The 15,740-nt window shown below is 38.7% G+C and overlaps 1 protein-coding gene across 4 annotated transcripts in view; it reads right to left on the bottom strand.

The window, feature by feature from the left end:
- Positions 1-346: 346 nt before the first annotated feature.
- Positions 347-15,740, bottom strand: part of ASCC1 (activating signal cointegrator 1 complex subunit 1) — a 137,210-nt gene continuing 121,816 nt past the window's right edge. For all 4 annotated transcript variants that reach the window (XM_079900205.1, XM_079900207.1, XM_079900206.1 and 1 more), the window contains 2 exons: positions 6,105-6,263; positions 347-5,028 (listed from right to left, as the gene is read on the bottom strand). In XM_079900205.1, the coding sequence (XP_079756331.1) occupies positions 6,147-6,263 (117 nt within the window). In that variant the 3' untranslated portion in view covers positions 347-5,028; positions 6,105-6,146. The remainder of the gene's footprint in view (positions 5,029-6,104; positions 6,264-15,740) is intronic.

Genomic DNA, 15,740 nt, shown 5'->3' with positions numbered 1-15,740 from the left:
CTGGGTAAGACAAGCTCATTATAGAAAACCATGTATCACTTGATCCCATTTGGAAGGAAGTGACAGTATAGTGCAGCAGTTCTCAAACTTTCTGGTCTCAGGAGTCCTGTACACTGAAAGATTACTGAGGACCCCAAAGAACTTTTGTTTTTGTTTATGTGAGATATACAGTATAGACACTGATACACTGTACTTGAAAATAAAACTAAGCCTGCCTCTCAATTTTTCTGTGAACCTAAAACTGCTCTAAAAAATCTTTCAAAAAAAACTTAATTAAAAAAGTGTATTTAAAAATAACAATACCAAACCCATATTAACAAAATAACATATTTTATGAAAAAAATTATATTCCCCACCCCCCGCACACACCAAATTAATAAGAGTAGTCGTATTGTTACTGTTTTACACTTTGGCAAATCTCTTTAATGTCTGGCTCAAAAGAAGAAAGGTAGATTACCTTCTGCATTATAGCAAGTGTATTAGTTTGTTAGGGCTGCCATAACAAAATACCACAGACTAGGTGGCTTAAACAACAGCATTTATTTTCTCAATAAATTCTGGAGGCTAGAAGTCCAAGATTAAAGTGTTGGCAGACTTGGGAATTCCCTGGTGTTCAGTGGTTAAGACTCCCTGCTTTCACTGCCGAGGGCCTGGGTTCAATCCCTGGTCGGGAAACTAAGATCCCACAAGCAGCAAAGCACGGCCAAAAAAAAAAGAAAAAAAAAGGTGTTGGTAGACTTGGTTTCTCCTGTCTCTTCCTGGCTTGCAGATGGCTGCCTTCTTGCTGTCATACATGGTCCTTCCTCTGTGCATGCACATATCTGATGTTTTTCTTTCTTTCTTTTTTGGTTGTCAAATGATTCTTTATTGAAATATTTTCCTTTGCTGTCCTTAACTAGCTGGGCATTCCACTGCACCACTGTTGATGTCATCCATGATGTCATGAGGGTGGCAGCCATCAACATTGCAGTCCACCAACTGGGCAGTCCCTGGGATCTCTTTAATGGTTCCAGACAGTTCTTGAGCTAAAAATAAGTGCCACAACTGTTGGGCAATGTTGGCAATCTCATCAAAAATTGTATGTCCACTGTGCTTAATGTCCTGCTTCTTTCTGTCTCTTGGCCATTCCTTGAAGGCTTTGATGATCAGGGCAGAGGCAGAAGGAACTTCCTCAGTCTGGCCCTGTCTGTTCTGAATTGGTCAGTTTCACTGACATTCTCGGACCCTTCCAATCACCAGTTACTAGGCAATATCATCAACCAAACTTTTTTGGAGACAGACCCAGGGAGATGATCTCGGTAGTCAGGGGTCCGATGTTTCTTTGTGTGTCCAAATTTCCTCTAGTTATAAGACCATCAGTCAGAGTGGCTTAGGGCCCACCCTAACAGCCTCAGCCTCATTTTAACTTAATCACCTCTTTAAAGGCCTTATCTCCAAACAGTCACATTCTGAGGTACTAGGGGGTGACTGCTTCAACATATGAATTCTCAGGGGACACAATTCAGCCCATAATAGTAGCTATAATGGGAAGTAGCTAGTAAAAGCACAGCAGAAGTACTGAGAGCAAACTGAGTTTCTCTCTAAAAACATGTATCTATAACCTAAGCCTACCAACTTACAAAATTCTACAAAACACAAAAATATACAAACATATATTCTATTAACCATCAGTGTGATGATGTTACCATATCATATAGCCTTTGGAAAACTCCACTGTACACTCAGGAGAGAATCAGAGTGAAAAAGGCTAATTATGCCTTAATATTTTTATGAAAATAGTAGGACATTCCCACCCCTCCAAAGGATCTCAGGGACTCTGAGGGGTACAAAGACCACATTTTAAGAACCACAGATACAAGCACTATGACCTCAGGCAAATTTCTTAACCTTGTTAAGCCTCAGTTTCTAAAATGAGGTTAATGATAACACCAACTTAAGTGGGCTTGTAAAGATTTAATGAATAAATACACATTATTCACAAATAAATGACAAATGTGAGCATTCTGCTAATATTAGCTGTTATCATTTGTGAAAAATTACTTAGCAACATGATTCATGTGCTTAAATGCATAGGAAGTAGTAAGCTCTGGATGAGGAAATTTATTTTTTAAACAAATATTTAAATTGAAGCATAACAGTGGAAAAAGCATAAGACAAAGTAGATAGCTTGATGATTTTTCACACAGTAATCTTATTTTACCTTTGTTTGAGAGATCATTTTATTAATAACAACAAAAAAGTTATTGATAAACAACCACAACAGCAGCCCCTTTTCTCACCTATAGCATCCTTGGGTTTTGCTATCCATCTCCCTGTAAGCATCAAGACAGAATCTGAGAGGTGTTCCTTAACTCAATACCCCTCTGGTACCATCAGGTTCTCTTTGGCACAAGGAAAAGCGCACAGTGCAAGAGCAAACCTGAACCAAGCTTTGTGTCATTATGAAGCTGGATTCTCATCCGTGTCCAATTTAGTAAACTCTGAAGTTCACTTAAAAAATAACCATTATAGGACTTCCCTGGTGGTCCAGTGGTTAAGAATCCGCCAATGCAGAGGACACAGGTTCAAACCCTGGTCCGGGAAGATCGCACATGACATTGGGCAACTAAGCACATGCACCACAACTACTGAGCCTGCATTCTAGAGCCCACGAGCCACAACTACTGAGCCCACACCCCACAACTACTGAAGCCTGCGCACCGCAACTACTGAGCCAACGCATTGCAACTACTGAAGCCCACATGCTCTGGGGCCCGTATGCCACAACTACGGAGTCGCGTGCTGCAACTACTGAAGCCTGCACGCCTAGAGCCCGTGCTCCGCAACAAAGAGAAGCCACCGCAATGAGAAGCCCGTGCACTGCAACAAAGAGTAGCTCCCACTCACCGCAACTAGAGAAAATCGCACGTGCAGCAATGAAGACCCAACACAGCCAAAAATAAGTAAATAACCATTATAAGAAACATTTGTCATGTTTCTACCAAGGGTATAGAGTTCATTTGGGGGTAACTCATTGTGCCCCTTCAAAAAAACACCAATATTATTCTCCATAACAAAGTTCCTTATATAATAACACATATCTTGTGTAATAATCATGGTGAGAGATTTTTTTCCCCTTCTCCTCTTAGAGGAGTTGAGGGTGAATTTAGTGTCTCAAAAACCAACTGGAGTGATGTTAGGTGCAATTTAACTCTATTTCAGTGCAGAATGAACTGCAAAGTGGTAATACTAAGGGAGATTGGATTATAAGCACAGAAGTAAATCCTCCATCCTTGACCCCATTACAGTTTGGTGAAAGGGGACCTGAAATCTTGAAAAATTCTTTTAGCTCCATCAAAAATTATTTGCTCTCTAACACTGTTGCTCTTCTCTAAAAGTTCTACATCAAAACTACCTGCTACTCCCCCTTCTACAACAGTAGTTTAAAGTGTACTTTCTTTAGAGCTACATTGTCTCAAAAATTTGTCTATTGGCTTCTAGAAAGAAAACTTAAAACATAAAATTTTTTTCCAATTCTACCAATACCTACAAACTTACAAAACAAACAAAAATACATAAGCACACACTCTGTTAACCATTAGAGTGATGATGTCACCGTATCACATAGCTGCTGGAAAACTCCACTTTACAAGTATGAGAGAATGAGAGTGAAAAAGACAAAAAACTTGTGAAAAATTACTTGTGAAAAATTACAGTATGATAAGTCCTTAAATGCATAGTTACCTCTAAATACTAAATAATAGAATTTCTAATTCTGTTAAGAATTTAGCATTTGATATATAAAGTTACATTTTCCAAAGACAAAAATTTTTTCCTAAAAACGTTAAGTCATACCTCTGATACTCAAAAGAAGACCTCTTTACTTACTGCCCAACGGCAGCTGTCAGAAAGAAATCAGTAAGGCAGAAGCGGGACCAAGAAGAGGTGAGGGCACTGAATTTCAGTCAACTCTGCTATTCAGTACTACCTCTGGGAGCGCTCATTCCCATATGTCATTTAACAATCAGAGGTGAGTGAGGTAAAAGCTCAACTTAAATAAAAAAATGAATATTACCAGTAGAAAGCTTTTTTGGGAAAAAGCAACCCTTTTTTTGTGTGGGGGGGTGGGGAAAAGCAGGCACCAATACGTAACACCGATATGTAAATATGCTATGCTATTGAATAAGTGATGGCAGCAATGTATCCCAACACACACTGACTAAGGGGGTCAAACTGAAACTATATAATAATACTAAAAGAAATACACAGTTACTTTAGAAATTCATTTATTCACAAATGATCTGTGCAGTCACACTGATAGATCTCTGAGTGTTATACACAGCCCTTACCATGTCGTGGCCTTATTAACACACGGGATTCAGAATCATACTTCTCAAATAGAAAGTAAGAATCAAGATTAAGACTAAGGAATGAAGGAAAAAGAGAGGCCATGGAGGGAGAAAGGCTGTGAGGGGGTAGAGATGAGAGGTAACAACAGTGAGGCTGGAGCTCCCCAGCAGAGAGTGTGGCAGGACTGATGGGTGGGGCAAACCTGCGCTGGGAGCTCCCTCCCTTTGCTGGTCTGCAGCAAGGAAGGAGTGAGTGCCTTCTGTGGCTGACACTCTCCCAGGGAACTCTGCATAGTCCTGATGGTATCACCATTGCTTTGATTGCTGCTGCCCTGAGAAGTAAACAGAAAAGAGCTACAATACTGCAGCTCCATCAGTGGCATGGGAAGGCAAGGGTTAGGGTAGGGTGAAGGAACAGGAATCTAAGAAATATAAAAGGTACCAACTTCAAAAGAAAAAGGACAGATCAAAGTAAAAGGTAAAAACTTTACCAGTTATTTTGCTAAAGTTTAAATTCTAAGTAGTAAAGGAATTGAAAGCAGGGTCTCAGATATTTGTACACCCATGTTCATAGGGCATTATTCACAACAGCCAAGAAGTGGAAGGAAGCCAAGTGTCCATCGATGGAAGACTGGATGAACAAAATGTGGTTCAGTCGACCCTCCATATCCATGGGTTCCACATCCGTGGAGTCAACCAACTGCAGACCAAAAATATTGAGAAAAAAAATTACAGAAAGTTACAGAAAGGAAAACTTGAATTTACTGTGTGCCGGCAAATATTTACACGGCATTTACATTGTGTTTGGTATTATAAATAACTTAGAGATGATTTAAAGTATACAGGAGGGTATGCATAGGTTATATGCAAATATTATGCCATTTTATATAAGGGACTTGAGAATCCACAGATACCAAGGGAGGTACTGAAACCAAGGGAAACCGAGGGATGAGTGTATATACATCGGATGGAATATTACTCAGCCTTAACAAGGAAGGAAGTCCTGACACATGCTACAAAATGGATGAACCTTGAGGACATTATGCTAAGTAGAATAAGCCAGTCACAAAAAGACAAATACTGTATGATTCCACTTATATGAGGTATCTCAAGTAGTCAAATCCACAGAAAGAGAAAGTAGAATGGTGGTTGCCAGGGGCCTGCGGGGGTGGGGGGCAAGAAGAGTTGCTTAAATGGGTACAGAGTTTCAGATTTGCAAGACAAAGAAGTTCTAGAGATAGTTCACAACAATATGAATATACCTAACACTACCGAACTGTATATTTGAAAATGGCTTAAGATGGTAAATTTTAGGTTATGTGTTTTTTACCACAATAAAAAACAAATTCTGGGTATTGATTAAAAGGGGGAGGGAAAAAATACAAACATTCTACAATCTGTAGATATTATCTAGGTGGAGAGATTAATAAGATCACACACCTGTAATTCTCTTTTAAAGTATTAATATAAGTTTAAATGGTTGAGGCAAAATCAGTAGGTATATAAGAAATAATGCAAATCTGAGCTCCACAGGGCTTCAGAGGTACATTTTCAGAGAAGAGCGTTGGAAAGAGAGGTAGACCCTGTGAAAGATGAACAAGCTAAGGGTTACAGGCGTATGTTCTCCCTGTGCTTACAACCATCTCGCTGACAGTGCGATGACTGTGGACCACCATTAGACACCATGGTATCCTTGGGGAATCACCCAGGAAAGTTATCACCCAAATTTCCACATCCCTCCTTGGCAATTAAAATGATGATACTTTCCCTCAGCACCTTGTGAGGATGTTTAGTTTCCAGTGTTTCCCAAGATCCACCTCAGGAGAAGTCAATTTGTCCACAAGAGGCATAGTTTCCAAAGCTGTCTACCGTGAACCTCTGAGAGATGTGAATTGAATTGAGCTTTAGGGTACCAAAGCAGAAGTTCTCAAATAGCTGAAAAGGAAGAATAAAAACTCAGAGTGAATATCCAAAGAAAATCATGGATGAAAACATTAAACATCAGATTCTCTTGTAAAAACACCACAACAATCCCGACAAACTTCCTGTGCTTTCTTTTCAGTATTTATTCTGAAAAATGATCCTGGAGAGGAGGGATAGGAGCAGGAGTGAGAAAAGAACAGCAGCTCTTCGCTGATTAATTGAAAAGCCTCCTCTGACAAAATGCACTAGAGAAAGAGGTCTGAGAAGTCAACTCCAAAATGTATCTATTGAGCAGATATGACCAGGAACTTGTAACAAACATCCTAGGGCCATACCCTGATCCATAGGGCCTAACAAAGCTGCTTCTATGACTTTCTGTCACTGACCATGCAGGATGTTAGTTTTGTTACAGACAGGATAAAATTTGATATAATATATTCCCCCACCTCGTCAACAACATTTATTAGAAACACTGACTAAAATAAACAGAAGATAAGGTTCCTGCCCTACAAATAATTCTGATAACCCAGCGAGGAGTACAGAACACTTTCGCACACAAAACAGCCAGAGGAACACTTCTATTGAATGATACAACAAATACAAATGATAATATTTATCAAAAGCCTTTCATTAGACTTTGGATTCAAGCCAGCGTCCTAAAGTAAATGCTCTTTACTACAATTCTTTATTTAAAAAGCTTTCAACTTTGTCAGAGGGAGGGATGAGCCACACTCTGAGAAAGACCTGCTTTTGTGATCAGCACATTTACAAGGCAGAATGCAAAATGACATCAGAATTCATTCGAGGAAAATTAAGCCACACTGCTTAGATAATGAGTGTCAAAGAGTAAAGGGCTGACCTTCTTCTGTTAGGATGGAAGAGTTGCTCTTTCTTAAAATGTCAGCACAATCCTGAGAAAGCCTTTCAGTACGTGAACCAACAATGCTTGAGTAGAACCTAAAGCTGAGACCTTTGCACATTAGCAAGTGACTGTCTTGTCTCTTCACTTATTTTTATAGTATCTCTATAGCCATGGACTTCAGCCACTGTCACCTTTCCTCTTCCTGCAATTAATGGCCTAGCGAAATGCCCGGGGTTCATTTAAAGTCTAACTTTATAAAGCCCAGTAAATACTGATTCTTCAACATGACATCAACTTGACCCCAAAGATCTATTTAGAGGTTGTGTGCCGCATTGTCTTGTCTTTCAGAAAGGTGATCAGCTCTTGCCTGCATTGATTTACACAATTAACTTCTCTTCCTGGCTTCAGCAGCCTGTTCAAACCATATCCACCCTTTTGTGTAAAGAAATACAGCCCGAAATGTTTATCGGCTAATCCCTTTGCTGAACGTTAATTTGAAGTGAAAGCCATGCCAACAAGACTGACAGATTTACAGCTTTACAAACTGAAGCCTTCTAGGTACAAAGAAGACATAACCAAAGGGGCAATAAAAGACAAGGCAAAACCAAAAGGGAACTCATAATACTTTCAACAAGTTAGTTTTTAGGGATTAGCAGTCCATGGTTCTTCTCTTTGTACCTATGCTTCCAAGTGATGGAGACACCACAGCTAGGAGCTGGAAAGTACTTACCTCTGACTTCACTTTGCCTTTTAAATACTTATAACCTCCAGACGGCATGATTTGCCAGGGAGATTTCTCATGCTTTAGGTTTGAAGCAAAGAGCATAAATATGGTGATAATGAAGTTAGCTGGGATGTGATTTCAATGCAGTAATTACACGAATTAAGAGAAGACTGAACACAAATTCCCATGCTCCTCTAAGACAAGAGCAGCAGGTGGAAAGACTGAAGTCAGTCTAAACTTACGACAGGCACGTGGGAGCCGGGTGGCTGTGGACAGACAACACCACCCATGGTACAAGATCATAATGGGTAAAGACTCAATAAGATGAACAAGTCAAAGTACCTTCCTTGTAAACTGTAAAGCACTCCTGAAAACTACATAGTTCCTATGATGTTTACAACATCTTTCTACTCTTCTTAACCGGTCCTTATTCTACCTTCATAGGCTGCCATCTTCTTCCGTACCTTTAACATCATAATCAAATGGATTTCTTATCCAAAGTCCCTAGTGCAAGGCCAAGCTTCATTTTAGCCTTTCCTGTCCCCATGTTCTTGTTCTCTATGTTTATGATGATTTAGTAACAATTTTTCAAAGTTATTTTATTGTTTAGTCATTGTTTTATCTTTAGTCTTAAGCTTCTCTTTTAGTTCTGCCAATTATTTCTGGTGACTCGCTAAAATATAAGCTCTACAGAAGAAAGATCTATGTTCTTCAAAGCTGAATCCCACTATATGCTGTAACTGTATCTATGCATATGATCAATAAGCATTTGTTGGATAAAATGACAACAATATCGAATGTTGGAGATGTCTGTGTACTTTGTGTAGGAAAAGAGAAAACTATAACATGGCCTTGTTTAGATGGATATAAAAATCTCATTTATAGATCACCACCTAGGAATCCTTGAACAAGACTTACCCAATGGTATTACCTCTAATGTAACCTCAACTGTAACTACTTGTGAAGAAAGAATTTATAGTTATTAGTAATGGAAATTTCACATATTCCTTTAAATTTCTATGTGTTTCTTATTTGCCAAAGCCTAGTCTTAGCTCAAATTTCTGATCTAGAATGTCACTGAGCACCTGATATTATGCATTTTCATGTAAAGAGGCATATGATGTGGTGTTGTCTCCCAGGCAACTGCCATCTGGTTAGGGAGGATGGGGTATGTGTCAGAAGAGAGGCATGTTGATGACACGGGTGTGTTCACCTTGTGAAAAGTTACTGTATTATGTACTCAATTAAAGTTTACCTAAAACAATATAGGTGGCAAAGGTTAAGTGTGGGAGGAGAGGTAAAGGCAATTAATAAATGCAGCGGGAGGTAAGAAAACAATGGATGTAGAGGGCTGGGGCATCTAGAAAAGCCATCTGGAAGAGTCAGAAACTGAGCTGGGCCTTGTAGCAAGTCTAAGACTTAGTGAAGAGGAGGAGGGAGGGCAGCATGAAGGCGGAAATGGGTATATGGAGGGTCAAGTAGGCCAGGTTAGATGTAATGGAGGGTTCCTAAAAAGAAGCAGTGAAAAGACTAAGGCTAAAGACATAAGGAGGGAAAATCAGATTAAGGGGGGCCCTGAGGGTCAGGTTCAGAAGTTAGACTTTATTCTAGACGGTGGGGAACCACTGAAGGCTTCTGAGTAAGCTGGTGGCCCAAGATGAAAACCAAGGGAAATTAATCTGGGTGTGGCATATTGATTGTGCTGACTGGAGAAAGGAACAAGAGAAGAAAGAAAAGGAGACCAGGGTAGCAGTTAAACTGTGAGATACTGAGTGTCTATTGACTAAAAATAGTAGTAGTGGGCCTGGAAAGATTGGAGCAGATGTTAATACTATGAATGAAACACAGAACAGACTCCGTGATTTTCTGGATGAGAGGAAGGAGATACAAAAAGAAGATGAGAAAAGTCATGGATGACAGGGTAAAGGGATATGTGAGGGTACCACTGATAGTGACAGAACATTTCTGAGTGGGAGCTATTTTATGGGGAAAAACAAAAAAAATTCAGATCTGTTTACACACTCATTCTGTGTCTTTAGCTGTGTGTCTCAAGCCCTTCTCCAACCAAGGGTTTGCCTGGTATGCTCTGAGAATATATATTAAAGACATGAAATCCGTAGCACAGTTAAGTGGAAGCACATCACCATAAACAGTTTACAACGGTCTACTTTTTTAATTGAGTAGTAGTTCTCTATGTATTAGGGAAATGAACTCTGTGTGATGAACTGCAAATATATTTTCCCCCAATTTGTCATCTGTCTTTTGACTTTACTTATGGTGATTTTTACCATGTCAATTTAAATTTTTATAAACTCAAAAATATCGTAACAGATTTTTTTTCCCTCCCGCTCTCCCTCATAACAGATTTTTAAAACAAAGTTACCTAATGCTAATATTTTTATATATTAAAAAATCAAGGTGAACAACAAATATATATGTTGACAACAACACTAATGAAGTAAAGATCATAAGAGCTAAAGTTTACTGAGCAAGCATGCATGCCAGGCATTATACTTCGGGCTCTATGTGATCATCTGACTGCCTCCTCACAACCCCAAGAAGCAGATACTATTATTAACCCCCATTTTAGGGTTGAAGCTGAAATTTAAAAGGCTAAAGTAACTTGCCCAAGAATACACAGCAAGTAAACAGTGGAAAATTGACATTCATAAAGCTGGAAAAGAAAAAGAAAAGGAAATTAAGAGTCAAACCCAGAACTTATATACAAAACAGAAACAGACCCACAGACATAGAAAACAAATTTATGATTATCAAAGGGGAAAGGTGGGGGAGGGATAAATTAGGAGTTTGGGATTAACATATATACACTATTATACACAAAATAGATAGCCAACAAGGACCTACTGTATAGCACAGGGAACTACACTCGATATTATGTGATAACCTACATGAGAAAAGAATCTGAAAAAAAATATATATGTATGTATAACTGAATCACTTTGCTGTACACCTGAAACTAACACAACACTGTACATCAACTCTACTTCAATTATAAAAAGAAAAAAAGATTCAAACCCAGATAGCCTAACTCTGAAGTCTGAACTCTTTAACCTCTGTACTCTACAGCCTCTCCTTGTGGGTGATGCCCCTTAAAACCTGGCCCTGCTAAACCACAGAGATTAAGCTTGACTCACAAAACTCCCAAAGACTGAAATGAACATATTTTTTCCTTGTTATTCCCACTTTCATTGTCACTTCTTATCCTGGACCTCATTTAAGAATCAGATGGCTGTAGTTCAGTTAGAAGAATTTTAATTGAATTCTGGATGAAAATAAGCACAAATCAACTAAATGGCTCCTTTTAATTAGGTACCTGAATGGAGAAGAGGAAAAAGCTTAAACTACATGTTTAAAAAAAGAAACTTGGTTGTTCTTTATAGGCTAAAGTAGTTCAAGAAGAGCAAAGTGGTCTATTGTTTAGAAAATAAAAGACCTAACAGGAAAAATTTAAATTAAAAAAGAACCATGGCAAGGTATTTAAATCATATTGAGTTTTTTCCCCTCACTGTTGTTTTATAACAATTCCTTGGGGATTTTGAAACCTAAACCTTTTTCTTTCTGAAAACATTTCTCTCTGATGCACACACAGAGCCCTGTTGTGGTGGAAGCCAGCATTTTTTTAAAGCCTGTCAAAAAGGAACAAAACAATGAACAGCTGCACAAAACTACAAATATTTGATAAGGAAACAAACATAGAACTTAAGACTGCCAATATTTGTGATATCACTTGTAAGTAATAAGTACTGATTTGGACAATTTAAGAAAATTTAAAACCCAAGTTAAGTGTTAAGTATGACATTTGAAAACTGTTAAGCATACAGTTGCTATCCTTTATTGACTACTCACAGTTATCTTCAGAAAATTAAACAAAGTTTTCCTATTACCAAGAGACAAATGTGGACCACCAAGATGAAAGGTTTTTAGTCAAAACCAAAGCTTCCCTGACAGAATCTTGAGACAAAGATCTAACCATCCTGCTGTCCCTTGCTCACATGATCTGTGAAGCCTACCATTTTTAGTTTGTACATGTTTGTTTCCTAGGGAGAACACAGAAGAAATTATTGATTTCTGGTAGTGTAGTGGTATACACTGAAAGAAAACAAAAAGCAAGATTTAAGGGCTAACTGTGGTCATTTTCCCTTGCATTCATTTCAGACCTTCTACTCCTTCCTCTCAGGCTCTATGAAACAACCATAAAAGACCAGAAATAATTCCACATGTGACTAGGCTGCAAAGATGAGCCTCAAAATCTCAGCGAGAGTTGGGGAGGAGAGTAAAGAGGAACCTCCTAATATCTGTGACCTCAAGCTACAAAACTGAATGAATGGCCAATCCTCAACAGCATAATGACAGACATGTTGGGGATCCCTGTCCATAGGGCTTCCCAAATGAGGCTCGCTCTCCTTCTTCAATCTTAGACAAAGTAGTGGTCACTCTCTTCAAAGATCTCTCCTTTAAGAAAATCTATTTCTTGTGCTGGGTGGCCTCAGTGAACTATTTGGTATCTGATTTGACTTCAAAAAGAGGAAATTCAGTTTTGAAGTCTAAAATGAAGATTCGAAATATGTAAGTCCTGGCAAAAGAAATGAAAGCAAAAATGAACGAATGGGATTCTAATTAAATTTAAGAGCTTTTGCACAGCAAAGGAAACCAGTGACAAAATGAAAAGACAACCTAATGAATGGGAGAAAATATTTGCAAATGATATGGCTGACAAGGGGTTAATAGCCATAATATACAAACAGCTCATACAATTCAATAACAAAAAAACCAATTAAAAAATGGGCAGAAGACCTGAACAGACATTTTCCCAAAGACATACAGATGGCTAAAAGGCACATGAAAAGATGTTCAACAACGTTAATTATCAGGCAAATGCAAATCAAAACAACAATGATATAACACCTCACACTTGTCAGAATGGCCATCATCAAAAAGTCTATAAATAACAAATGTTGGTGAGGATGTGGAGAAAAGGGAACCCCCCTACAAGGGACCCCCTCTACAAGGGAACCCCCCTGTAAACTGGTGCAGCCACTATGGAAAACAGTATGGAGGTTCCTTATAAAACTAAAATAGAGTTACCATATGATCCAGCCATTCCACTCCTGGGTATATATCCCCCCCAAAATTAAAAACACTAATTCAGAAATATACATGTACCTTAATGTTCACAGCAGCATTATTACATCATAGCCAAGATACGGAAGCAAACTCAGTATCTATCAGCAGATGAATGAATAAAGAATGTGGTATATACATATATTTGTGTGTGTGTGTGTGTGTGTGTGTGTGTGTGGTATATACAGGACTATTACTGTGCCATAAAAAAGAATGAAATTCTGTTATTTGCAACAATGTGGATGGACCAAGAGAGTATTATGCTTAGTTAAGTAAGTCAGACAGAAAAAGACAAATACTATATGCTATCACTTATATGTAAAATCTAAAAAATAAAAGAAATGAATGCATATAGCAAAACAGAAAGAGACTCACAGATATAGAAAACAAACTAGTGGACACCACTGAGGAGAGGGAAGTGGGGAGGGGCAAGATAGGGGTATGAGATTAAGAGACACAAAATACTATGTATAAAATAGATAAGCAACAAGGATATATTGTACAGCATAGGGAATTACAGCCATTACTTTGAAATAACTTTTTTTTTTTTTTTTTGGCTGCACCATGTGGCATGCGGGATCTTAGTTCCCCCACCAGGGATCAAACCCATACACCCTGCAGTGTAAGCACGGAGTCTCAACCACTGGACCACCAGGGAAGTCCTAAAATAACTTTAAATGGAGCATACTCTATAAAAATACTGAATCACTCTGCTGTACACCTGAAACTAATATAATATTGTAAATCAACTGTACAGTTTTTTTTTTAATTTATTTATTTTTGGCTGCGTTGGGTCTTCATTGCCGTGCGCAGGCTTTCTCTAGTTGCAGTGAGCAGGGGCTACTCTTCATTGCGGTGCACGGGCTTCTCATTGCGGTGGCTTCTCTTCTTGCAGAGCACGGGCTTCAGTAGTTGTGGCTCGCGGGCTCTAGAGCGCAGGCTCAGTAGCTGTGGCGCACGCGCTTAGTTGCTCCGTGGCATGTTGGATCCTCCCGGACCAGGGATTGAACCCATGTCCCCTGCATCGGTAGGCAGATTCTTAACCACTGCACCACCAGGGAGGTCCTTATACAATTTTTTAAAAATGTTAAGTCCTATGAAATTTATAGTCATTCCTGGTATGTGCAAGTTAAACTAACCCTTAGTAGGTAATCTGGTACAAATGAAAATAAGTACTGGTGTTCAATTAATGTAAAGATTTAGAAGGATGCAGCGGGTCCTGTTTCTCCCCCAAGAAGGGATGATTTCTATTGTTTTCATGTATGGCAGTTAGACTTCTGAAACCTAAAGTAAACAGGAATGGCAAACGCACGCTACTTTTTCTTCTATAATCTGTTTTACCAACTTCTATTTCTCACAATTACCCCCTGTTTACAGATAAAAGTAACAGTAATAACACTATTTTGTACTTAATAATAATGCTCCCCCACCTACCTCCCTACCAGGGATGGTATGAGGATGAATGGAAGACAGTCTGACAAGCACTTTGAGCTCTTTGGAAGGCACTCCCACAGAAAGCCTTGCTGAGGCTAAATAACACCTGTCATCTAAGGATCTAAAAAGTATCTCACAAAGCCCAGATCATTAACCCTTCAAAAAAATCACTGTGACATAAACCTGAGCTCAGCATTATTATCCCCATTTAAAAGATAAGAAACAGAGACAGGCTAGGACCACTAACATTGTGATATAAATTTAAGAGTTCCTGGGACCAGGCCTAGAACACAGGCCAGTAGAAGGCCATTTTCACACGGCAGTGTGCATTTGTCTCACAATCTGAATAACAAATCTGTACCAAAGAATGCCAAGTGGGGAAGAAGTCCCATCCTTGGGCTATGCATATGCAATCAGACAGCAAAGGAAGCGTCCACTTGGTTTTGTGGCCAAGAAAGACAAGTAATGTGAAAAAACTATAATCACAGCCCTTGGAAGATTCTAATTGAAAAACAACAAAACAAATAATGGTATATTTCAGAAGCATTCTTCACAAAATTGTACCTCCAGGTACAAAAATGATAAGACTTTAGGTAGTAAACAGAAAGATATGGACAACAGCCTAAAAATATAATAGACTTGAAAACTATCACAGCTCTTCATACGTCATATTGCCAATGTCACTTAGAATTAGGATCACAAGTTTTTTCTTTTCCCACAGGTAAGTTTTGTTGGTTAAAATTCCCCAAACCTAAAAAAATGATTCTGAGTTTCTGCCAAGGTACCAGGCAATTCAAATTCTCAAGCCTTCCCGTACCTTGCATTTTTCTTCTGGCTACGTGCAAGATTACTCTTGAAGAGAGCAAATATGAGAGATGTGAAGAGACAAGAAGGAAAATGGTGATCTAACACATCAGGTCAAAAACACCTTCTATCTACTTGAAAACTATTTATACAGGCTGCACTCATATTGATTCTTTCTAAATCGTCACAAAAGAACACAATGGAGCCTATTCACACTAAGGTAAGCCATGTCACTCTACGTATACACAAACATACCCAACTTCACCTGGAAACCAAAGGTAGAAACTTCTTTTCTATTGAAGAGAGAGATCAAAACAGTTCTTAGGGCAAACTAGACTTCAATGCTTTCCTATCAATAACCACATAGCTACTCTCTCCCTCAATTTTTCCACCTTTAAACAGGGACAATACCTTACAAGGATATTCTGCAGTTACAGGAAGATAAATTATCAGATGGAATTTTGAGCTCTATTATTGTCACTCACTAACTATAACATCCAATGCATCATTACAGGACAAAAAG

The sequence above is a fragment of the Stenella coeruleoalba genome (genome assembly GCF_951394435.1).
Source record: "Stenella coeruleoalba genome assembly, chromosome: 16".
NCBI classification, from domain to species: domain Eukaryota; kingdom Metazoa; phylum Chordata; class Mammalia; order Artiodactyla; family Delphinidae; genus Stenella; species Stenella coeruleoalba.
This window is presented reverse-complemented; position numbering and strand designations above follow the sequence as displayed.